This window comes from Rhinoderma darwinii, chromosome 9, assembly GCF_050947455.1.
Source record: "Rhinoderma darwinii isolate aRhiDar2 chromosome 9, aRhiDar2.hap1, whole genome shotgun sequence".
Lineage (NCBI taxonomy): Eukaryota > Metazoa > Chordata > Amphibia > Anura > Rhinodermatidae > Rhinoderma > Rhinoderma darwinii.
In genome coordinates, this window is record NC_134695.1 from 63,012,980 (window position 1) to 63,038,654 (window position 25,675).

At 40.0% G+C, this 25,675-nt stretch overlaps 1 protein-coding gene across 1 annotated transcript; it reads right to left on the reverse strand.

Annotated features, from left to right (window-relative positions):
- Positions 1-4,230: 4,230 nt before the first annotated feature.
- Positions 4,231-12,010, reverse strand: FGF3 (fibroblast growth factor 3). The gene is made up of 3 exons (XM_075837036.1): positions 11,519-12,010; positions 7,521-7,624; positions 4,231-4,977 (listed from the first exon to the last, which is right to left on the reverse strand). The coding sequence occupies exons 1-3, from the start codon at positions 11,790-11,792 to the stop codon at positions 4,645-4,647; spliced, it is 711 nt and encodes a 236-aa protein (XP_075693151.1). The 5' UTR covers positions 11,793-12,010; the 3' UTR covers positions 4,231-4,644.
- Between the last annotated feature and the right edge of the window lie 13,665 nt (positions 12,011-25,675).

Here is a 25,675-nt window from a genome sequence, read left to right on the forward strand (position 1 = left end):
CGTGACTTTTCACGCAGCGAGAGTCCGCTGCGTGAAACATACTGCATGTCCTCTATTGGTGCGTTATCCTGCACCTACACTCACATTGAAGTCAATGCATGCGTGAAAACCACGCACCGCACACACGTGTTTGGTGCGTGATTTACACAATTTGTTAGATGAAAAAAATGTGCTGGCTTTGTGAGTGCGTGAATAACACACGACAATCGAAAAGCACACTGATGTATAAGGGCGGATTTACACGAGCGTGTGCGTTTTGCGCACGCAAATACAGTGGCGTTTTGCGTGCACAAAATGCACTTGACAGCTCCGTGTCATGTTCATATGGTGCGCGGCTGCGTGCTTTTCGCGCAGCCGCCATCATTATGACACTACGTTTGGATGTTTGTAAACAGAAAAGCATGTGGTGCTTTCCTGTTTACATTCATACTTTTTACTGCTGTTGCGCGAATCACGCACGTCCCACGGAAGTGCTTCTGTGTGGTGCGCGTGATTTTTACGCACCCATTGACTTCAATGGGTGCGTGATGCTCGAAAAACGCAGAAATATAGAACATGTCGCGAGTTTTACGCAGCGTACTTACGATGGGCAAAACTCACGGACAGTCTGCATGCCCCCATAGACTAGCATAGGTCCGTGCGACCCGCGTGAAAACCACGCGGGTTGCACGGACGTATAGCACGTTCGTGTAAATCCGCCGTAACGCACACACACAGACATGATTGACGCAAGTTTTTCACGCGTGTAAAATACACACGCTCGTGTGCATGAAGCCTTACTAATGGACGCTGTTAGACAGTAATGAACTAGTAATACATTTTAAAATAAATGAGGACATAGAAAAAATATTGTAATGAAATAACACACATAACACTGGTTAACGATTTTATTAAAAATAAAAAAGGGTGTCATTGAAGTAGTCCTTGAACTGTAAAAAACACATAACTAAGAAAAAAAAAGTGATGCTTAGATACACTGCTCATGTGTGATACTGTCTGTTTGACCATGTATCTAAGCCTACCACAAGGTAGCCTTAGATACATTACCCAAGCAGACAGTGTCACACATGGGCCATGTATCTAAGAATACATGTTAGGCTTAGATACAGGGCCCCAAAACACAAATCTTATACAGGAATAAAAAGAATGTCATCTGGGGTCCTGTATCTAAGCATACATTGTGTTAGGCTTAGATACAGGCTCCATGTGTGACAAATTTTTTTAGCCACTGTATCTAAGCCTAACAATGTAGGCTTAGATACAGGACCCCAGAAGATCTTTTACAGTTTAATATTATACGCTCTGCTCCGGGACTCCTGACATCGTAGCAGAGCCTATAATAGAGTAGTGCGGCTCCTCCTTGGGCCTGCTCGGTGCTACGGCGCAACGGTGTCCCGCGGGCCGCAGATAACAGCCTCAAGGGCTGCATGCGACCCGTGTGCTGCATCGAGTTGTCTGATCCCCTATCAAAGCCTACTATGTGTAGGCTTTGATAGGGGAAGAACTAAAAGTACAGAGGTCACTGTACCTCTCTAGTCCGCGGGTGCCGTCCCTCTTCACTTTTTTCACTGTGAACACGCATAGGCGCGCTCACAGTGAAAAAAAGCTGCATAGGCTGGGCGGGCACCCGCAGAAACGACACATCTCCAGTGACGTGTCGTGTCCCATCCGAGGTCTCGCTGGGGCGAGACCATGTGATCGGGACACGACACGACAGTGGAGGAGGAAGAAAACGTGACGTCAGAAGACAGGTGATCTGAAGAAAAGAGCTGCCAGAACGGAGAACAGAAGCAAGATTGCACAGGTAAGTATATTAGGGAATAGTTAATGTGTGTATTGTGTGTTTAACTTTTAAATAAAAATATATCTCGGACAACCCCTTTAACATTTAAAAAAATATATATACCAGGAGCCCGCATCTACTTGGTTGACATTTCTTATATTAGAGATTCTCTACCCCCCACATATCTTTATACTTTAGCTTTAAATAAAATGTTCCAAGCTGTATGTTTACAGTGGGTGTAATAAGAACCTCATGGAGGCTTGTATAGGAAATTTGCCTCACAGCAGAAATCTGTAATGAGGGTTTACTACTTAATGTGGGATTTTTATTATTTGTTGATAATAAATGAGATAATAGTTTTTCCACTTAAGTGAGATGTTATTGGAATAAAATGTTTGAGTCCGGTCATAGTTCTATCTCATTACAATTCTCATCAATATCATAATACAGTCTATAGTAAAGTAGCGATGTCATTAAAGGTGTTATCCACGACCGGACAACTGATGACCTATCCAGTGAATCGATGGAGGTCCGACACCCAGGCCCCGCAACGATCAGCTGCTCTGGCTGCCTGTGGGCGCCAGATGTTTTGAACGGTATGCAGTTGTTGGAGCCGGAAGGAGATGGCTCCAACCACTGCATAGCGACCCTTCTGCAGAACTGTAGCTCTGCTCCTATTCACTTGAATAGGAGCAGATCTGCAGCTCGGCTGCTTTTCCGTGACCGGAGTCATGTGGATGTCCGATGCCCGGAGGCAGCCGAAGTAGCTGATTGGTGCGGGGTCCAGGTGTCGAACCCCTACCGATCATATACTGATCACCTATCCGGTGGATAGGTCATCAGTTGTCTGGTCGTGGACAGCCCCTTTAATATATTTTATGGCCAGGACTACGTTTGTTTGTTTTTTCCATTAATGCAAAAATTGACCGGTTTACTGTCGGATTGGGGTTCCTAGGGCCCACCAAAGGAAAAGATTCTGAGATCCAAGCCTCCATCTCTAATATATCATTGCACAGGAAATACCATCAATAAGGTCTTATAGGTTATTTGTGAATCAACCCTTAATAAATAGACCCTAGTGGAAAGTGATTATCTCCAAAGTCAGCTCCACATGGGGTTGTCTTCTGCTGGACACTTTGAGCCCCTTATTGTGTCACAGCCTGGGCCCACCAGAGGATCCTTTGGTACTCCGGTGGGCCAGTCAAACTCTGTGTTCGTTATAATTTAAAGGCACCTATGATCCAAAAATATTTTATTTTATTTTTTAAATTTTGTGATACTTTAATGGATAATATTTTCCCCAATAGACAGCAATTAAGAATTGCACCATTAAGAATTGAGTTGACAAAAACAGCCTTTATGACTTACCCTTATGATTTGTATTCTTACCAGTCTCAAGACCCTTAGAGGATCTGTAAAACAAATTATATCTTCATGTTTTTGAATTAACTAGTAAAATGTACCCATTGTTTCTGCCTTATGAAATATTGGTTAGAATTTGATAGCATTGAAGTGGATTAATGATGCCATATTCAGATATCTGGTAGCCGCCATGTCTGAATTCCTGTTTTTCATGTTGAACATAATTACCAATGCCATTCTTGTTAGGTTATTCCAAATAATCAACTTAGCCAATATTAATAAATATATTTTAATACTTGCCCTCCTGTACAACCCTTAACTTCGTTTCCAATATCTAATGTTAGTGACTTACTGGAAATACCCCTTGTAGTTGTATATTAGCATAATAGGGCCGCATAATAAGCAGACACAGTCTTCCAATGGAATGTGAGGTAGACCGAACAACTGTCTAAATGGTGGTGTCCCGACATTATGTATCAGATCAGGAAAGACTTTTTGAAAAAAATAAAAGTAATAATAACAACACTTGCAGAGAACCTGTCTCTTAATTATAATAAAGGAAGACAATTAATGGGTTGAGCCAATTTATGAAGAACATGTGACCTGATTGAAGAATGACATATAAATACCTCACAACTCAGTAGTTCCACTTGTTCCTAGCATGTATACTGTATATACAGTCATCCATCTTTTTACAATCCCTCTGCTCTATAGTTATTTCACTTCACAATGGCTCTTAACCATCATAAACTGAAGGTCTACAATGATGGCCAAAGTGTTTAGCTGGTACAAACAACCAATCATTGATGTACTTGTTGGTACCACAGCTCTACAGCAGCGGTTGATCATAAATTCTCTTAGGGGCCAAGAGAGAGGGTTAAGGTGATCAATGGCTTGGCCTTGGAAGACCCTTTGTGGAGGTAGAGAAGACGTTGGTGGAGGAGCGTAGAGGGATCTACCAGTGACATTCTACACATGTAGTATAAAGTGAACCGTATATATGCTACTATCTGTGTAGTGCACTGTAAGACAGAAGAAAATAATACACCTTTGGAAAAAGGGGTTCACTTTCTAAAGGTGGCTTTCTAATTGAGGGATCACTGTATTAGGGTATCAAAGAGTGTTCCTTTGCCAAAAGTGACCAGGATTCAGGTACAATTTTATCAGCTAAATATTGGTCCTTCTCTTGGATGAACCTAGAGTACAGTCACATTCAAAAGCACGTCTTATGATAGGCACTGGTTAGTGCAAACGGAAAACAGTATTAAGATGTATATCATACTGGCCAATGACCACTAATATGGGTCCACCATGTTAGCAGGCACAAGAATAAATTATTTAGTATCCATGTCCCATGAATAGACCAATGGAATACATAGTCCTAGAAGTGAGGTAATCCATTATAAGCTCTACAAAAAGTAACAGCTGTCGAAGTTCAAGAGTACAGAAGCCTTGTTTATAAAAGATCGAGAAGACTTTCCTTCATAATTCAAGTCTACTTATTGTCCTCTTCTGTGTCTTCCATTGTTTTTCTGTGACTTTGGAATACTTTCTCTATGCTTTACGTTTGTGTGAAATAACCTCACAGCGTCATGGTCTTTGTTGTCCAGGACTCTTGGTAGGAAAAGGGAAGATTTTTGAGTCCTCCGTGTCTTAAAACCTCTTCTAGGTCGTCCTTTGCCATTGATAGACAAATACCAGAGTTTTTCCGCACTGGCCTTGCGTTTTGTTCCAGCTCCATTTGGAATTGTCCTGTGTAATCGGGATGCATATGTATTATATCCAAGTTCATGGATCCTCTCTACAAACTCACATTCGGGATTGTAGGTCTCCTAAAATAGAACATGAACATAAATGAGTGGGAAGGAAAGAACAATGTCCATTCTACATTCACTAATGTCTTTACATTAGGGCACATGTACAGGTCTTTAACCAAGCTGGTCCAAAGGGGCCAAAAGACGGCAAGCCCCCTTTTCCTCCCAAAAGTTTAGAAACAATGATACCTCCATGTCGATGGAGTCAGAGTTGCCGGGAAGGAGATCACATGACCCCTCCTGGCTCTGCTGAATGGCTGGAATATGTTTGAAAGGATATTTTCCAGCCCCTTGATTTTTCACAATGAGAGGCCATTTATTTAGCACATTTAGAGCTATTAGGGCACCAGGAAGATATTTTAGATGAAAGAGGGCTTTTTTTGTTTACCCTTTAAAATACATCAACTACATCATTAAAGGTCTTGTCCACTTTGCACAATACCATTTCGATAGAAGGGACTCCCAAAAATAGGCTGATCAAATGCTTTTTCTGCTGTTGCGATCGCCATCGATCAGCTGTAATATGAGGGGGAACCTGGTAGCAAGTGTTAAATTCCCCTGCAGCACCACCAGAGGTGAAACTAAGTATTACATTCTATTTAAGTCAATAAGCCATTCATGTAATGCACAGGCGTGCCAGGTCCTCCAGAGAAAGCCTTTTTTTGTAGCTCCTCTCTTCTCCAGGTGACTAATAGAGGTCCTAACTAGGGACCCCCTCTAATCCTCTAATCCTCTAATGAGGCAACCCCTATGATGATGATCTTTATATCTATGGCAAATATTTATAGCTCCAGGGTACATATGGGATATTTGCAATACACATGGCAAACCATTGTCATCTCTGGAAATATCCATCTATTTGTGCAATGTACTGACCAGTGTCCAAGTGGAACATATCAAAATATTGGTTATGTCTATGGTCACCTCAATATAAGAGTGTCGTTTCTTATGGCCCATTGTTTTGCTGTTTGAAAACTCAGGGCTCTAATGCAAACCTCAGTGTATGAAACTTTATATAATACATGAGGACATAGTAATTTTTTACTACTACTCTACAAAGTAACATCCTCCTCTACAGAAGGGCATCAGTAGTTCCCACGTTGGACATCCTAAGGCATTAGAAGCTGATAAGATACCGAAGATCGACAGCTCATGTTACCTTATATCAATAAACAGATAGGATGACTAAATAAACCGATCAGTCACGGTTTGAGTAATCACTCTATTTTACGATGGGTTTTCAGTCAAGGCAGAGCTTCTGTTCACATGTGATACGTCAGCTTTGCCTCAACAACATGGTGTCCATAGAGGTTCTTAGTGATGGTTTCTGCCCTAAATAATCTACCGTTTTTTAGGAACTAGTCTAAGAACTCTTACAGTACCCTGATGTCCACTGCACATTTGGGACCAATGTTGTGGGGATCACGAATATGATGTCCATATTACTTTATTGGCCCGTGTTTGATCACTGTGTGCCCTCAATTTTTATGCCACGGTCGTACTACAGTACATGCTTCTAGGAGAGAATGACAATACATATTCTATTAGCTTTTGGCTACTGCACATTATTCTAGTGACTTTCTGTATTATTTATAATTTACCCCATTTATACTGATTAGTAGCTGAAGGAGTTGTATAAGAGCAGCAAACAGTCCACCTTTACAGAAACAGCGCCACTTTTGTCCATGGGCTGTGCCCAGTATTGCAGCTCAACCTAATTTAAGTAACTGGGCTGAGATTCAATACCAGGAACAATCTGTGGACAAGAGTTGCACTAAGTGGCATACAAAATGGGAAGGGTCCCTATAACAATCAAACTGATTCCCCCCAGTTTTGGCAGACAGGTCAGAAGGTCTTGGTTTCAACGACCCTTGGCCCAATTTCTTACCCCCTTGCTTGTTAACAATGCAGTTCCCCTGTAGAAAGGAGTCCTGCATCTCCACCCAATAGCAAAAAGCAAGTATCCAACCAGGGCTGGGCCCCCTTTTCTCCAAGGGCCCCCATAGCAGCTGCAAGGGCTGCCTCTATGGTAATACTGGTCCCTTAGGTAGAGGTATTTGTGGGTAAAAAAATTCATGACCGATTTAAATGTAAAAGGTGGCAATAGTATACATATATATATATATATATATATATATATATATATATATATATATATATATATATATAACATAAGAAATGACTCTGCCCCCCTAGGATGTGGATAAGGATATGTCACTAGTTTGATGTCTTTGTCTCCAAGTTAAAAGGGAAGTGTTAAATCCAAACGTTTTCGGGTTGTATAAATGGTGAGGGTCTTTTGCCAGTGCAGTGTCTGTAAAATAAACATGACATATTAGATCCTTAGGAAGTTCTGTCATGTGTAATGGTTCTGTGTGTTTTTGGATTTCCGTGGATTACTACATCTCCTCTCAGCCAACCTGAAGCCTCCCTTGTAGCCGAGAGAAGTAAAACAAACACAAGATGATGCAGGCAGAGCTACTGTTGCAAAAGTAAAGATGTTGGTTCCTAGGATTTAGCTTCTAGGAGTAAAAGGTGTTTGTGCATTTCAGAGTACTCACTGAGGCGTAGAGTCTCCCTCTTTTGTTCATAGCCAGGTATCTCCCAGAGAACAGTCCTTTGATGGCGACAATTCCCACATCCACCGCGGTTATTTCTAGAATACCTTGAAATAAACAAAACACATTATTTAATCCCTCTCAACTCAAGCATAACCTCTTGCAAGTTCCCACGTATGAAGGTATCTCTATTGAGTGGGAGTTAATGTATTATTGTGTACACATATTCCCAGAAGATTTTTAGCTAATGCCATTTTTATTTTTTAACCTGGATTTACACCGTTTTATTTTTCCTTACATTTTTTAAAAATTGTTTTACATTTGGTAAAATAATAAATATTATAATAATAGATCCTTTACACTTCTACAAGTTTTAAAATAATTCCAAAGTGTTTCATTTTGCATTAGTTCTAGAATAAATATTTATTTTTTTTGTAAACCCAAAATTTTCCCCCAGGCTCTGTTCACACATTTTCCTTTTAGTTACTGTATTATATATTTATAAACTCCATAAACCTATGAAATTATCTGATTTAATAATTTTTTGTTAATTTTTCGTAATTTTTTTATTGATTTTTTTTGTATTTTGTATAAAATGTTTGTTTGTTTTTGTTTTTTTTTTTGGTAAAAGAACAGATCAATCAATGGGTCCCACTAATTATTATAGGGCTCTGCACCGATGAGAAGGTAAAAGAAAAAACAAACAAAAAAAACCAATATGAACAGATCCCATGCTGTTCTTCTAGTAAAAATAAAATAAAACATAATCCATCATGATTTGTTCTTTTGTATTGAAGTCAATAGGGTAATGGAGTGGGCAACTGATGTACAAAATGAGATCAGGCATGATAAGTTGTGATCAGCTGTTCCATGTGTTTTTCAATCAGTTACCATTGTCCTCAATGGTGAAAAAAAATGGATCATGACAGATTTGTTGTTTTTCCCTCATTTAGTTTAATGGGAATATAAAAAAAATTACCCTTTTTTGGGAATAAGTTTTGAATTTTTTGTTTTTAAAATGGATTGAAAAACTACAATCAATTTATCACCAATTGTAGAGCAAAAACGTGCCTAAAAAGTTTCTGCAAAAAACATGTTCCATCACAATCCATGGTGATCATTTTTATTTTATTTTTTGTAACATCGAGGTCAATGGGTGAAGGATTTGACAACTGATGCACAAAATGAGATCAGTTTGCATTAGTTTTTAACTTTTTTTAACCATTAATTTAACTGGGAAAAAAACTGACCATAACTTAGCCCAGAGGGTCAATTTATTTCCTCAAAAGGCAAATGTATAGGTAGATAAAAAGTTTTCATGGTGCATGTGTTTTTTTGTATGGTTATTTTTAAATTCATAAGAAAAAATTATATATTGATATTAATTTTGTTTACCATTAATTTTTAGTAGAGAGAAAACTGTGACTCATCCCAAAGGGTAGTTTTTTTCCTCACGGGGGAATTTGTTTAATTTAATTTTTTATGGTACATGTGGTTTTTGGTTTTTTTAATAATTGATATCAAGTGTCAATTTGTCATCAGTTAATCAATTTATTTAGATCATTGAATACATTTGTGGACCCAGCTTGTTTTGTTTCTAATGCACAATTATTATTGTACTATCCACTAAATGAGTTTCAATTTTCTTAAATTTGGAGGTTATCCCTAGCCCTTCATATCATGTAATGGTAGATAAATGATATCTTTTGGGTGACTATTCATTCTGTTATCCATGTAACTATAATATCTTTAAAAGCAGTCACTAGGACGAGTTTCCATTTAGGAAATAGTAGTTTTCCCCTCACTCCTCCCTGAACCTTTGAGGTTTCCTAATCTCTGTTTGCCATCAAAGGAAAAGTATAAACGTTTTAAAAGTTTTTGGGGATTAGAAAAACAAATGCAATATTTTGCAGGGTATTAGTGGCACACTTAGATCGATGGGGCAAAGGAGTCAGGTTTAATCTTGAAAATCCCCAATGTTAGGATAATGCATGACAACAAATAGGCGGCACAGTTAATTTGTTTTATTGAGTATAAGAAGCTTTAGCTAGACCTGAACGTATTCAGTGCCAGAGGGTCTTGTATATTGTTGCAGCAAGGCCTCCTAGGGGAGATCACCTTGTAATTTGTTACAGGCACTGGTTCATCATGTTTCTGCAGCTATTTAAAAAGCATGTCCAAATGTGGAGAATCGATTGTTGTGGGATATCAAACCTGCCTGAGCTGAGCTTGATCTATATTTCTGGATCAATGTAGAAGTATTTTCTTACATTACCATATTGTGTCACTCATTACGTCACTTTTTGTAATTTATATGGACTTGAATAAGAATTTTACACTAAGGTCTACATTACTGTTATATTATCATCTATATATCATAAGAGCTATAATATATTAATATAATTATATATTAATTACATTTATGCATATATCTTATACGTGGCTTCGGTATATAGACGATTAAATATTACGTTTTTAACTGTAGTCTGTTACTAGAAATATATAAACTCATAAAACACTACAGATTTGTACTGATCTGGAATTTGAACTATGTAGGATCCAATATTAGCATGAAATCACATGACCATGCAAATGTAGCAGAGCTGAATTTGTCATCTAACTGTTTGTCAATGCATAGGGATGACTCACTGGTTTAGGATAAGACAGTAGGTTTATCTGTAGTCCTACACATTGTGATATCACTTGTGTGTTGTACCAAGAGACAAACTCAGCTCTGCTGCATCTGTATATAATTTATTGCCCACAGTGGGGATGTAACAACTGAGCTTAACAGCATAGACTTTATCCTGCCTTTTGAGCATTTTGACAAGGGGCTTTCAGAAGAGCCAAGACGGTGGACAAAACTCTGTGAATGTAGTAACAGCATGCTAGACTAATCTATTGTTCCAGTCGACTGCCTTTTTTTCACAAAAAACACAGCTTATCTGCTCTTAAACAAATGACATGTTAGGAGAACCAGCTGAGGGATGAAGGTACATCCTTTCCCTCCAGGTTTATTCAGAGAAAGGCACGGTGAGAGGGAGATAATGCTTCACCAGCTCATTCATTCCTACATCTTATGGATGAAATAAGAGACAACATGAAAAAGAGACTCTCTAAATGTCTCTCTATTAATCAAGAATATAGTTATTTCTATGTCTAGACCTCACAAGAAAGCTCCTCATAATCCTTCCAGTCAAGGATATAACCACAGCTGGCCATATGTTTTACTATTGAAACCCTAAACATTAAAGGGACATACACTCAACAGCGAAAATTGATTCTATATGTCGAAAATTGTTACAATTTTACAAATATCATTCATGTGTATCAATTGTATAAAATATAGGGGGACACTTGAAACAAATACTATACTTGTTCTGACCAATAAAATAATCTTTCAATACCATAGACTTAATGATGATTGTGGTTTATTAGTGAATTCTTCATGATTGTCATTGTGTCTATTGCTGTCTTATCTGTCAACTCCAGGTAATAGAGATGGCACTAGATTATCATTTCCAGTGTCGTTATAGAATACCAGTCATTCGGAGTAGTGTTTCTCAACGTTCCTAAGCCAAGAACCCGCTACTCAAATTATTATATCAAGGTACCTCCAAGGCTATGAGGACAGTGTGAGTACCCCCTAGAGATATGGTGTGTAATCTCTGGAGTACACATAGCACAGGATGAGAACCTAGGATGTAGAGGGTAACGCTGAACATTTAAAATCAATAGTTATTGGAAAGGTCAAAAATCAATGTATGTAATAGAAGACAAATACAATAAAAGGCACAGCCTTACGGAGGGGGGATGCTACACATGCTGTATCAAGCGTTTATATTTAAATTACACATAAAGAACGTATATTGTAATTATATGACTATTTACACTCTACTAATATAAATATATATATATATATATATATATATATATATATATATATATATATATATATATATATATATACATATATAAAATCATTCCACAATCGCACTTACTGAAGATGCTGTTCTTCTCGAGCGTTCCATTAATTTTGCCATTCAGATGTATCTGTAGGTGATACTTAGTCGCACAATAAAGCTTCCGGTGCCGGGGTGCTCCTCCAAGGTGTTCATAAACCCCTCCACGTCCTCCCGCATCTCTTCTCAGCCTGGGGTCGCACAGTTTTCCTCTGGCGCAAGGCGCTTTAGCAGTACCAGACAAACCCTTAGCCCAGGATACCTGCCGACCAAGATCGAAACAACTGAGCAACAAGATCCAGATTATAACCATTGTGGCATGGCCGAAATACTGAAGGCTGGAAGGCTGGAAGCAAATGTCACAAGTGGTCCCATTAAAGAAGTCTTGTTAGCAGCTCTCTAAGTAGCAAGTCACACTACCCTGATGCATGAGACATTGGAAGTGTTATCTGACCTTTTATCTGTCTTGTCTTGATCTTCTAAGTAAATAGATGTCAAGGAAGGCCACAGGTTCATGGATTAGTAGCAGCGCTCAGGGTTTTATCATCTCCCAACGTGATGCCTTCTGAATTTTATGAGTTTAGAAGAAATAGTGGTGCTCAACTGCACTGAAATAACAGCCCCCCCCCCCCTCCCCTTGCAACAATAGACAGATCCCGACCAATTGATACAAAGGAGGCAGGCAAGGTATCAGTCTTGTGTGAACTAAAAGTACAGGCTGGATAAAATTACACAGCGCTACTTACAGTGGATCAGTGCAAAGGAAAAAAAAAAAGAAAAGCCATATCACAAAGAGTCAGCAGCCCGTCAGAGGATAGGGTTTGTGCCCAGCTCTGCCTTTTCAAAGATCTAAAAAAGAACAATTATGCATATGAAAATTATACATTGGGGACTTTAGGAGAATGGTCCCTGCTCCTATCAATCCCCAGATCACAATACGTGACAACCAGGATGACTGATGCTGGAAAGAAACAACCTGGGGAAATCACTCTTAAAAATGCACATTTGAAAGGCGCATATAAAAAGGAAGCAGACGTGGGTTGTTGAAGAAGCTGTGCCTCTATTTAAACACAAATTGAAAGGCAATTTATTTCAATTCTAAAGAACCCTTTCCTTTAGGTCAATTTGTTAGTATCACTGAGACTAATGAGCTTTCACTGGATAGAAGGAAAAAAAGAAGTGTTTATTCATTACCTTAAAGAGGAACAGGACAGATCATGTATATTGCAAGACAGTAAGAACATTTATGGCGCATATTAGGCTGACGCTTTAAGTGGATGTCCACCCTTTAACACCATGTCATTTCTAGATCCAGAATTCCGTATTGATTCATTTCTTAATATAACTTTATAGCAGTCAGAGCTCTATTTTAATGATACAGAGCTCCAAATCCCCTGCATAGACATATAGTTAAAGGGGTTGTCCACTTTCTGAAAACTGATGACCTATCCACCTTATAGGTCATCAGTATATGATCGGTGCGTGTCCGACATCCGGACCCCGCACCGATCCGCAACTCCGGCTGCCTCCGTGCACCGGATGTTTCAAATGGGATGCAGTAGTTGGAGCCGGAAGCAGATGCTTCGACCACTGCATTAGTTCGGCAGCTCGGCCGCTATTCTTTAACCGGAGCCATCTGCTTCTAGCAACATCGTCTAGTGCCCGGAGGCAGCCGGAGTGGCGGATCGGTGTCCGGGGGTCGGAAACGCATCGATCATATACTGATGACCTATCCAGTGGGTCATCAGTTGTCAGAAAGTGGAAAACCCCTTTAAGTGATAAAATTCTTGCTGCATGCAACCACCACTAGGGGAAGCTTACTGCGTACTGATTATACATTGAACTCAATAATAAATCAGTATGCAGTAAGCTCATAAGCTCCCCCTAGTGGTGGCTGCAGGCAACCAGAATGTTATTATCTAACACTGTCTATGCAGAGGATCTGGAGCTCTGTATCTGAAAAACTGAGCTATGACCTATATTGAGAAATATTAAGAAATTAATAAGCATAGAACTTAGAACCTATTAAGTTTTTTGTTTTTTTTAAAACATTCACCTAAATTTTTTCTATACTATATAAGAAGGTTTCTTTATATATTATATCTGGTAAATATAATACTTATTACCATTAAGGCAATATTTATCATTTATAATTGCTTTATGGTTTTAATAGTCAAATACTGTATCTCACACAATCGGATATCTTTATATATTTTTATCTCGGAAGAATGGGCATTGCCAGGCCCAATGAGAAATTGTCTCATATAGCCCCTTGCTTTATTCGTCTATATTGTCATCGCTTGATTTTAATGAACTGTTTCTAATCAGGTCATTGACCTTGAACGTCTTCTGCCATTTTCAGTTTGTCATTAAGTGAAAGGCACTGTTTCTATAGAGTAAGACAGCTTACAAGATTCTCTTACACTTTAGAGTTCTTGCCAAGACAGGACTTCACTCGTCACACAGCTAGAAACATGAGAAAAACTCTGTACTGCTTATGAACATTAACATTTGTCATTCATAAGAAGAAAAAAAATGAAAGAAAAACCTTCAGCTTCATAGGCTAATAAGAGACCCCGGAGAGAGGATTGATTATTTCATAAATTTTTCTGTCAGCCCCCCACCTAATGTTATTAGTCACGACTCATAGTCAAATATTGACTCATGGTGAGTTCTCGGGTAATCCTTCTTACTTCATCCGTAGAGTACTTAACTTTAACATAGACTAATTTAACGAGAATCCTCAAACCACTCTAGAGCAAAGGCCTTTTTACACGGGCCAATTACCGGGCAAATGATCATTCATATGAACGCTCGTTCCTGATCATTGCCCAGGGCAACGATCAGCCAATCAAACCCTCGTTCCTCGGCTGATTGTATTATTTATGCTGAAAGAAATATCGTTGTCGGCAGCACATCTCCCTATGTAAACAAGGAGATGTGCTGCCGACATGATAGAAATGTATGAGGATGAATGATCGTAGTAACGATCGCTTGTCCCCGAAGGTCGCAAACGAGCGCCGATCAACGAGCTGTCTCATTAATCGGCGCTCGTTTACATGGCCCATGTTGTGCCGTGTAATAGTAAATCTTTATTAGGGCCATGTAATAGGACACTTATTCACTAAGGTCCTTCCCTTGGATGATCTAAACTTGTGATGAGATGTGTAGCGGGGGCTGAATTTTTCTCACATGATTAGTAAAGAAAGAGCGTTGTTAAATCACCAAGTATATTCAAGTAGAATACTGAAACCAGAGATGAACTGGCCCACCAGAGTAGTAGATCCTCCAGTGGAACCAGGCACTGACACAATAATAAGCCCAAAAGGTCCAGCAGAAGACAACCCCATTTGGAGGTGACTTTGGAGCCAATCACTTACCACTAGGGTCTATTTCTTATGGAATGTTTCACAAATAACATATTAGATCTTATTGATGATAAGTCCTGAGTGTGCAATGATAAGAAAACTTCAGACGCTATTAAAAGTGGACGTGTACATGTTGTGTATGGGTGGAGGGCGGTCCTGATAGTCATTTCCTCTGGTGGGCCGGATGAATCCAAGTCCGACACTGACTGGAACGAATATGGAAATTGCTGGATTTTTTGGGTCTTTATTGATATGTGATTTTCTTTTAGATTAGTTTTATAACATGCAAAGACTTAAGGTAAGGTCATATACATGGGATACTTACTGTAATCTCACCTTGCACCCCCTCTTTGCGGGAGGGGATGTTGAGCATCTGCCGGATACCTTTGACACCTGGATCCCCATGGGAAACAAGGTCGTAAAAACCTCTGACCATTGTAAGAACATTCCCTATGGGAAACATTCAGGTTATTTTGTGGTCACGATAATGCCACGATTTTACCACAACTCATGTGTGGCTAAAAGTCGCCGTGTAGGACTCTTGTCTGCCAGATCGATGCCTTAAATGTGCCCACTGGAGATGAGTGAATGGTTTCATCTGATTTGATGTTTACCGTTTTGAAAATTGGTTCACAATTTACCAGTCATTAAGATGCATTGGGAGAATTGTTGGACTGGAGAATCCGGTGAAAGGATTTGTTCAATTCCAGTGCCTACACACAGGAGCGCAGCTATAGGAGATGCAGAGGTAGCAGTTGCATCTGGGCCCCGGTCCCTGAGGGGCCCTAAGGCCACTGCCCCATAAGAAGACAACAGTATTGAAAACGGTGCATGGCAGGTGGGGGGCCTGATCAAGATTTTGCATCGGCGTCCCTACAGCTTTATTATTACTTTTATTACGGACTTGTAGGCCCGTCATCTCTTCCATACATGCAGCGCTCTGCTCTTCTATTTGTGTTGACGTCTTATAATCGCGGATTACTCATTTCCATTAGATTATTTCCTTATCTTGATGAAATCCTGAAACTGATTCATAACATCCTCTTCCTTATCTGTTCGGATCATGACCTAGAAGGCCAATTAGGACGTTGGAATGGCGGCAGAACTTTTCTCAGTTGTAGACTAGTGATAAATAGAACAGCTGATAATATATGAAGAGTGTATTTTTCTCATTATTGTCTATTATTAGCTTGGGATAAACCGTTTAAGGTGACTATTGCAGTGACCTTAGTATCTCCACATTGGATGACATAGTCGGTGGCCCCTTGCGACGATTGCAAGGATTCCCACCATGTCCCACATAGGAAAACACTAAGGTTTCACTATAGTCGCCATGAAGTTCCTTAACTTAAAGGGTTCAAAGAGTTATCTAATACAAATAGAAAAACCCTAAAACATGAGTAAGAGTTTGATTCAAGTGAATGGTGTTCAGCTGCAATACCAGACACGGCCCACTGACAAGAGTGGCACTGTTTCTGGGGGCTGGAGAACGCAGATCCATATTACTAATCTCATACAAGCCCTTTAAATCAAATCTATACTATGCTGCCTATTTAAAGAGTCTCTGTCACCACATTATAAGTGCCCTGTCTCCTACATAAGGAGATCGGCGCTGTAATGTAGGTGACAGTAATGCTTTTTATTTAAAAAAACGATCTATTTTCACAACGTTAGGAGCGATTTTGGTTTATGCTAATGAGCTTTCTTAATACCCAAGTGGGCATATTTTTACTTTCGACCAAGTGGGCGTTGTACAGAGGAGTGCATGACGCTGACCAATCAGCGACCAATCAGCATCATGCACTCCTCTCCATTCATTTACACTGCACTAGCGATATAGATATATCACTATGTGCAGCTACATACACAAACCCTAACATTACTACAGTGCCTGATAATGAATACACATGAAATCCAGCCTGGACGTCATGTGTACTCAGAATCCTGACACTTCTGAATCTTTTTTGTGAGATTCCGGCAAGTGAAACGAAATCTTGTTTAGCTCCGTAATCTAGCGAGATTTCGTTTCACTTGCCGGAATCTCACAAAAAAGATTCAGAAGTGTCAGGATTCTGAGTACACATGACGTCCAGGCTGGTAGTGATGTATATTCATTATCAGTACACTACAGTAATGTTAGGGTTTGTGTATGAGGCTGCACATAGTGATATATCTATATCGCTAGTGCAGTGTAAATGAATGGAGAGGAGTGCATGATGCCGATTGGTCAGCGTCATGCACTCCTCTGTACAACGCCCACTTGGTCGAAAGTAAATATACGCCCACTTGGGCATTAAGAAAGCTCATTAGCATAAACCAAAATCGCTCCTAACGTTGTGAAAATAGATCATTTTTTTAAATAAAAAGCATTACTGTCACCTACATTACAGCGCCCATCTCCTTATATAGGAGACATGGCACTTATAATGTGGTGACAGAGTCTCTTTAAGTGCGACAACTTGTCCCCACCCCCTACCGCCCCTCTCACCAGCGATTGATGACGTCATCAGTCATTGGTGACAGTTAGGGGGGCAGGAGGAGGTGGGGGAGCACTGCTCTTTTGAATACAGAACTACAAGTCCGCTATATTCCTTATTATCTGCTATTCGCCCAATATTTTACTTACATAGGGCAGCATAGTATGATGGCACATCCACTTTAAGTGATGGTCTGACATAAAGCAATATTAGAAGATATCATCAGTGTGTGTGGGGGGAGTTTATCAACATCATATATAAATATATACAAGTACATTATTATGTAAAACTATTAATAAATAAATAAAAAAATAAATAAAAATGAGCCATGGGTAAAAATAAGCCAAAAAACATGCAAACAATATTTTTTATATTTAATACGTTTTATTATATAGCGGTTACAAAACACCAGATAATATACACATAATTGATATAATCATAACCAAAACAACCTGTTCTATAAATCTATAACATTATTTACTGTGATTGGTGAATGGCGTAAAAATAAACAAATAAAGAAATAATAAAATGTCTATCAAAATATAAATTCAATTAATTAGTAACATATACTGTATGCACCCAAAAATGTCACAAAAGAAAGTACGAGTCCTGCAAAAAACAAGGCCTCGTACAACTAAGTGGACCAAAACTTTGAAAAGTTATGACCGTTAAAATGGTAAAAGGCAAAAATGTTTGAAAAAATTGTTTTGGTCCTTAACCCCTTAACACCCTGCGTCGTAAATATATGTCGCAGCTGGTGGGTAGCTCCCGCAAACCGTCAGTCATGCATTTGCGACGCGATCGCAGGGTGGCAATCGATTGTGATGGGAGGCAAGGGCCTAATAATGGCCCCCAGATCTGCCATCTTAGTACTTGTCTCTTGGGGAACCCGGCAGCAAGTGTTCATTTTTCTTTCATGTTGCCTTTGAAATCAATGGGCTCTTGTGCAATACATGGACGTGCTGGGTCCTTCAGAACAAGTGACACTCTTTGTAGCCCCTTTCTGTTGTGGCCAACATGTGGCGATCCTGAACGTGGGACCCCCATCTATCCAGAATTCCCTAATAGTATATTTGAAAATGGGTTTTGTAAACCGGACAACCCCTTTAGGGCCAAAAAATGGCCGGGGGCCTCAATGGGTTAATCACTCTTTCTGGACAAATTCTCGTTAAGCAAAAGAAGCAAAAGGATGATATGAAAATTTGTTTAACCTCCTCCTACACCACGCCATAAATGTACGGCACAGACGGGGATAACTTGCTCACACAGTGCTGTACATGTAAGGCTCAGTGATGGCACAGGCGCAGGAGCTGCGCCCGCACCATCACCCATAGGCGTCAAACGACAGCTGACATCACACAGCCACAAATAGGGCCAGAGATAACTTTGATCCTGGCAAATGAACCTGTTGGAGGCCGTGGTCACTAGCGACAGGGGCACCTAAGGACTTGGGCAAAGAGAGGCCCTGACTGCGCCAATGGGTTGCTATAGCAGTCGGAAGCCTTACAAAGACCCCGAGGGTTGCCATCACTAAGTCTGGGTTCAAAATGCATTTTTTTGCCACCATAATCGGCAAAACCGCACTATTTTGTCACGGTAAAAACACATTTTACCTCGATGTGTGAACCTGGCCTGAGAGTCTATTAGCCCATCCTTTAGGCAGGGTCTAGTATTTGCCCGGCACTTTTACGCTGGCATGCAATGATGTATTACATAAGTATTCCAATGCATTATTTTACAGCCAAGCCTGTTGTAAAACTACAACTCCCAGCATGCAATGAGAGCAGCTCTCAGGGCATGCTGGGAGTTGTAGTTTTACAACATCTGAAAAGCTATAGATTCGAGACCACGGATGTAGACGAAGAAAAAATAGGAGAGCATATATGGGCAACTAAGCCCATTAGATTTTTTATTTTATCAATGGGTAAACTTTTCTGCTACCGGACTGCAAGTAGTTAATGTATCGGCCCATAGCATATATAGGCCCGGACTATCCCAGGGGCACAGAACAACACAAATGACTTTTGCCAAAATTGCTTCCATCTTGGTCACATTACGTCTTGCCATTTTCATAATTAGCGCCATCATCTTGAAGTCTTTCTGCCTTTGGCTTTAAGACATTCATGCTTCAAAGCTTCATGTTTTCAGCCTAGAGAGCCGGGCTTGGCATTTACTTGGAGCATTAATTGTTTCTTTTTAAATAAAGGACATGTGACCTTCTCTAAAATATCAAAGGACCCCCCAGTCTTCAGCTCACTTTGTGAAACATTCAATGGGAACCTCCAGACATGTATACAATAAGCTGTAAGTCCACTCTTATGAATTGTATACTGTCTGGTGACCATTTTTTATTTTAAAAAAAACAACCAAAAAACAAAAACTTTCAAAAAGTTCCCTTTGATGTGGTATAATTCTGAGCATGGGCCTTCAGATGAACACTGCTTGTATTTTAATTACACTTATTGCCAACTACACAGCACCCAAATGTGCTCTTCAGAAAACCAATTCAGACTTAAGACAACAGAAAGGTCTTCAAAACAAACTGGTTGAAGTGGCCACGTCTATATAACGGGATTCTGATTTAACGCCTCTTGACAGGTGGATTCTTTAGAGGGTCACCCGCTAACATTAATGTATGTAAATCAGCTATTTAACCCCCACAAGAGGGAATACGTCTTGTAATAATGTTTGCAGTCCCTATAACAAGGCTGGTTCTCTAAATTGTGAATGTACAAGTCATCAAGGTCAGGGCCGGTTTTATAGAAAACGGGGCAACAAGCAAAGTAGGGCTTCTCCTGCTTGACGGTTTTAGGCAGTTGTTCCAGTCACGTTAATATTTATATCAGAGCTAAAAGAATATTTCCATACAATGCCAATTGTATGGAAATCTTCACATAATTATGCCAATAAGTGCCCCAAAAATACAAATGCATCAATAATACTTCTACATAGTATCCAAATAATACTACCATATAGTGTCACTGCCATATATTTACCACACAATACCACTCAGTACATATATTACCGCCATACAATGCATAAATAGTGAAGGCGTTAATGGTAAAGTCTCTGGAGTTCTAGGGCAGTTAAAGGGGTTTCCTGAGACTCAAAAAAAATTGGGCAGGTAATGTGATTAAAAAATAACAAAATAAACATTTACTTTTTACCATTAACGCCTTCACTATGTATTGTATGGCGGTAATATTTGTACTTGGCAGTATTGTGTGGGAAGCCCGCTTAAGGTTCACGTGCTCCAATCTCAGGTTACTCATGGGTGTCCTGTCCTTTAGGGCCCCCTAGAAAACAGGGGCACTTGACAATTGCCCTGTTTTCCACCCCAAGGTTAATTCGTTATAGCACAAAATGCTCCTCAAGTTGTCCCCAGATCCTAAAACTTTTTGTCTGTTGATTTAACAGTCACAAAAAGAAAATTCTCCTCTTAATTTCTCAAAAATGTTACAAGAAGTTACTTTGATATTATTACAAGGGTTTGTCTGGTTTAGTGAATCTATTTCAAATACACTATTGGCAAATTTTGAGATAATAGAGGGGTCTCCCATTTTGGACCCTCATCTATTAGACAAAATGAAGAGTGGCTACAAACGGCATCTCTTGCTCAGGAGGACCGGGTACACCCATGTATTAAACAGAAAGCTCATTGATGTCAATGTAAGCTGTGTAATCCTTTATTTCCCCTGTGGTGGCGCTGCAGGGGAAAAGAACACAGATAACATCTGATCGCTGGGGGTCCCAGCAGTTGGACACCCTGTGATTGACTTATTGTCAGAGGACTATTTGAACAAAAAGGGATTGTCCAAAATGGGCTACTGCTTCAAGAGTTAGTTCCTACAACTTCAACCACAACTTCAACCACTGCAAAATAAGCTGATGTTTTGCATGTCTAATTTATTAAGAAACCAGTAATAGCATCTGTCCATCCTGCTGTCAGCCTGGCGCCAATCTAGCTTTGAACTGTTGAGTTATTTGGGGCAGGTTGGTTGCTATGGATTTCAGCCTACCAGCCATAATCTATCATATGATGTTGCCAGCCGGTGTGTCCCTAGCAACCAGTTTTACAGGGTTATACAGGATTACAAAAACATGGCTGTTGTATTCTTAAAAAAACAGTGCCAATGGAGCTAAGCTGCAATACCATACAGAACCAGTGAACAGGTGTGGCGCTGTTTGTAGAAGAAAGCAATTATGTTTCTCTAATCCTGTACAAACCCTTGAACTTATTCAGGTCCAATGCCTAATTGTCTTTATGAGAAGAGGAGGGGTAATAATACTTGACAGTTTCAAATGTAAATGCAGTCAACTGCGGGTAGTACGTTATAGCGCAGGAGTAGCTGAGCGGATTGATATATAGTTTGTGGGAAAAGGTTCAGTAGAGCTTGTAATTTATTGATCTAAACCTCTGCTAATTCTGGGCTTTGGAGTCCAGTGGGAGGTCTCACTCAATGATTGACAGCTGTCTCTGTATGCACACTTATACAGGGAAGACTGTCAATCACTGTGTAGGATCGCCCACCGGACTCCTAAGCCCAAAATTAGCTTAGATCATTCAATTACAAGTTCTACTGAATCGTTTCCCACAAAGCCATATATCAATCCGCTCAGCTCCTCCTGCTCTATAACATACTACCCGGAGGTAGAACAGTTTTTTCAAGGTGACAGGTTCCCTTTAAACTTTAAAGTCTTCCACCAGATTTTTAGTTAGGTACAGACAGATTTTATGGGGTTGCTCTAAATATTTGGAAGTAGTTGTGCCACTTGAAACAGATAGAGGCACTTGAGTAAGTAGTGCAGGCGGCCTTTCTTAATCTTTGTCAGTGAGCCGTGCAACCTCTTTTTTGGGGGGTCAGATATCCAGTTTGCATAGGAAGGCACACAGCATAAAATTCCAGTGGTCTTCACATATCCACTTTGTAAAAGACTGAACAGCTTCAGCCACATCAATGGTCTCAGGAAACATTCCCACGTTAAATGATGAGGAAATACAAAACTTCTTTTACTTCCTTCATGTGTCAGTTTCTAAATTATTTGATTTTGTTCTGTGTTCATTATTACCCCCTGTTGAGCAAAGTTATTTGTATGAGCGGGGGAAGGTAAATGACAATACTTCTTCAAACAATTCTGGTGTAAAAACTGCACATTTAGGCCCCATGCACACGACCGTAAAATCGCCCATAATTACGGACCGTAATTACGGGCCCATTCATTTCTATGGCCGACGGACACCTTCCCGTATGTCTACAGGAGGGTGTCCGTGCCGTAGAAACCTGCCGGAAAAAATAGGACATGTCCTATTTTTTTATTTTTTACGGATTGTGCTCCTATACTTTATAATGGGAGCACGGCTCGTAAAAACGGCCGGCCGTGCCCATAATTACAGGTCGTAATTAGGGGCACGGTCGTGTGCATGAAGCCTTACATATGTGTTTTTGATCTTAAGTTTTTTGTTTCTGGTACAATATTTTGATGGAAATTTTCCTCAATTTGTTCCATTTGGGTAAAAAAGAAAACTCTGCAAAAACTTTGGGGGAATTTATCAACTTTTCTACACCAGTCTCCCGGGATAGAAAAGTTGTAATCCAAGGAGAAATTTGCAAATTTTGGGCTGTATGCGCAACTCTCAAAACAGTTCTAAAATGGGCGTGGCTTAATAAAACAGGCGTGGCCACTGCTGTCCGACAAGTTAAATATAATTGACATCAGAAAACAGAAAAAGATTATTATAGCGGAAACCTACACCAGGTCCAATCTGGCGCAGATTTCACTCTATGGCCAGGGGCGTAACAAGGAAAAGGCAGGCTTCATGCTAGGCCCGGTACCGCCCCCCCCCCCCCCATGATCAAATATTAAAATAAAGTAAAATAAAAATTATAAATTTGATCACCCCATCACTTCTATCCCCAGAATCTCTTCAGGCTCCATCATCAGGCCGTGGCGCATACAAGGTCCTGTTGGCGGGCAGAGTCAGAGCCTTAAATGTGACACTGCCCACAATGTTCTGACGCTGGATGTTGTGTGCCACGTGCCTGCGTCGCATATAATGTCCTCAAATTGCTTGGTGGGGGGACCTTGTGTGTGCCGCAGTCTGATGATGGAACCTGAGGAGATCAGGAGGGGAAGAAGCGGAGCGATGAGGTAAGTACACTTTATTATTTTATGGTCAATTGGGGGGGGGGGGATGGGGACGGAATGTGCGACCACAATAGTTATGCCACAATTGTGGCACACGGCAAACGAAAATATGCGTTGATAATATCATGACAATACTATGAGTCACCAGAGATTGTGCTGATTATAAGGTCTATTTGTGGGCCCTTAATGGGGCATTTAAAGGGGACCTGTCACCTCTACTGACATATATTAATAAATAATTGTATTCCTTGTGAAATAACAATTTTGGAGCATCTTTTCTTAGAACTCTACATTGTCCTATTCCTCTGTTATTCCTCATAGAAATGTATGAATAACTTGACAATTGGGTGTCACCAGTTGGGGGTGTGTCCCTACACAGTCTGACAATGTCCAATCAGTGCTGACAGAGAGAGAGTGTGTAGAGACACGCCCCTATGAAAGGAGGAATGGTTACACTCAGTTGTCAATTTATTCATACATTTCTAAGAGGTATAACAGAGGAACAGCACAACGCAGAGTTCTAAGAAAAAATGTTCCAGAATTGTTATTTCATGGAGAACACAAGTATTTACTTAAACAGACAGGTCAGGAGAGGTTATAGGTCCTCTTTAAAGGAACTCTCCAGGTAAGTCTGATGCACTATGTCTTTGCTAGTGCAGGGCCTGAAATCTCTATTTAGATTTCTTTGAGTCGATCTCCGCCCCCTCAGGCCCTGAATTAGGTATAACTCAGTGTATCAGTCTTATTTGGAGTCTTCCTTTAACCATTAGGCAATTATCAGTGTGCTGATTGGATACTCTCTGAGTTACGTTGGGATCAAGCTCCTCCTCCTCCTGGACAGGGCTTTTCTGCAGCACTCCTTACTATGTATCATAGACTATGGAAAGATGAATAAACGATCCTCGGCATAAATCCCATCTGGTAGTAATTGGGACTGGAATGTGTCAGTCATTAGCTGGGACCTCGGTGACATCGCAGCTCGGTTGTTTGAATCATTGATAGGTTAGAAACTGACTAATGAAAAGAGGAAACTACAATTTGTACAACAATAAAAAATATGGAGGGTGGAGGAGAAGGATCTTCCTGTAGAAAAACAGCCACCCTCCTCAATTAAAAAGCCATTACCAGTTCAAACATGCACCTACTCCGTCCTCAAAGAGAACATTCTCCCGGTAATTATGAGGTGTCTCTTGCGAGGGGGATTAACCCTTACTTGTTGGGAAGTCAGTGCGGCCAAATTCACACATCTGATGTGGCCCAATTTTGGGATTTAAACATGATACCCCTTACTATTGTCAGCAATTCTGAAGATGATTGAATAAAGGTTAAAATTCGAATGACCTACGTCTTTTATGTAGATTTTTTTTTATGTAGTACCTGTTAAAGTCACCAGTGAGACCTTACAGATGTAGAATCTAATCTATCTATCTATCTATCTATCTATCTATCTATCTATCTATCTATCTATCTATCTATCTATCTATCTGTCTGTCTGTCTGTCTGTCTGTCTGTCTGTCTGTCTGTCTATCTATCTCATATGTGGATCCCACCAACAATCTAATGGACACTTTGGACTCCAAGATGTTGAGGGAAATAAAGACCTAACGTGTTAGACTTAAATTTGCCCGATATTAAAGCTGTTGTTAGAAGTGTCAGCGTCTTGTCCCCATCTACTTAATGAATTAAACATGCATACCCATGTTTACGGGGAGGTCGGAGGAGATAGCTGTTGGTTATCTTACGTATATGGCTAACTTATAGGTGACACTTTCAAATACCACAGATGATGTTGAGCCACTTTTAATATTAAAAGGGAAAACCTCTATTAAAGATATGGAGTGATATGTCTTCTACTTGGGCTCCCTGTATGTGACTCCTCAGCAATTGGCAGATACAGATATTATTGTGCATAAGTGGAACCAGGGAGGTCCTGGCATTACCAGAACTTGAAAGTGATAAAGTTTTGAGCCTAATTCCAAGTTCAAGTAATGCCTCCCTTGGTGCCAATATCTGCATCTGCCAACAGTTAGGTATCCAAATGCTGAGACACTAGTTGAAGAACACTGCCATACGTCTAATCTGTTGGAACCTTGTTTTGGCCTATGGCGGCCCTCAGTTTAGGGACCCCAAGACCCCCCAATCCCATTAAATTGGCTAAATCTATTGGCAATAATGCCAGCTTAAATAGGGCATCAATAGTGCTG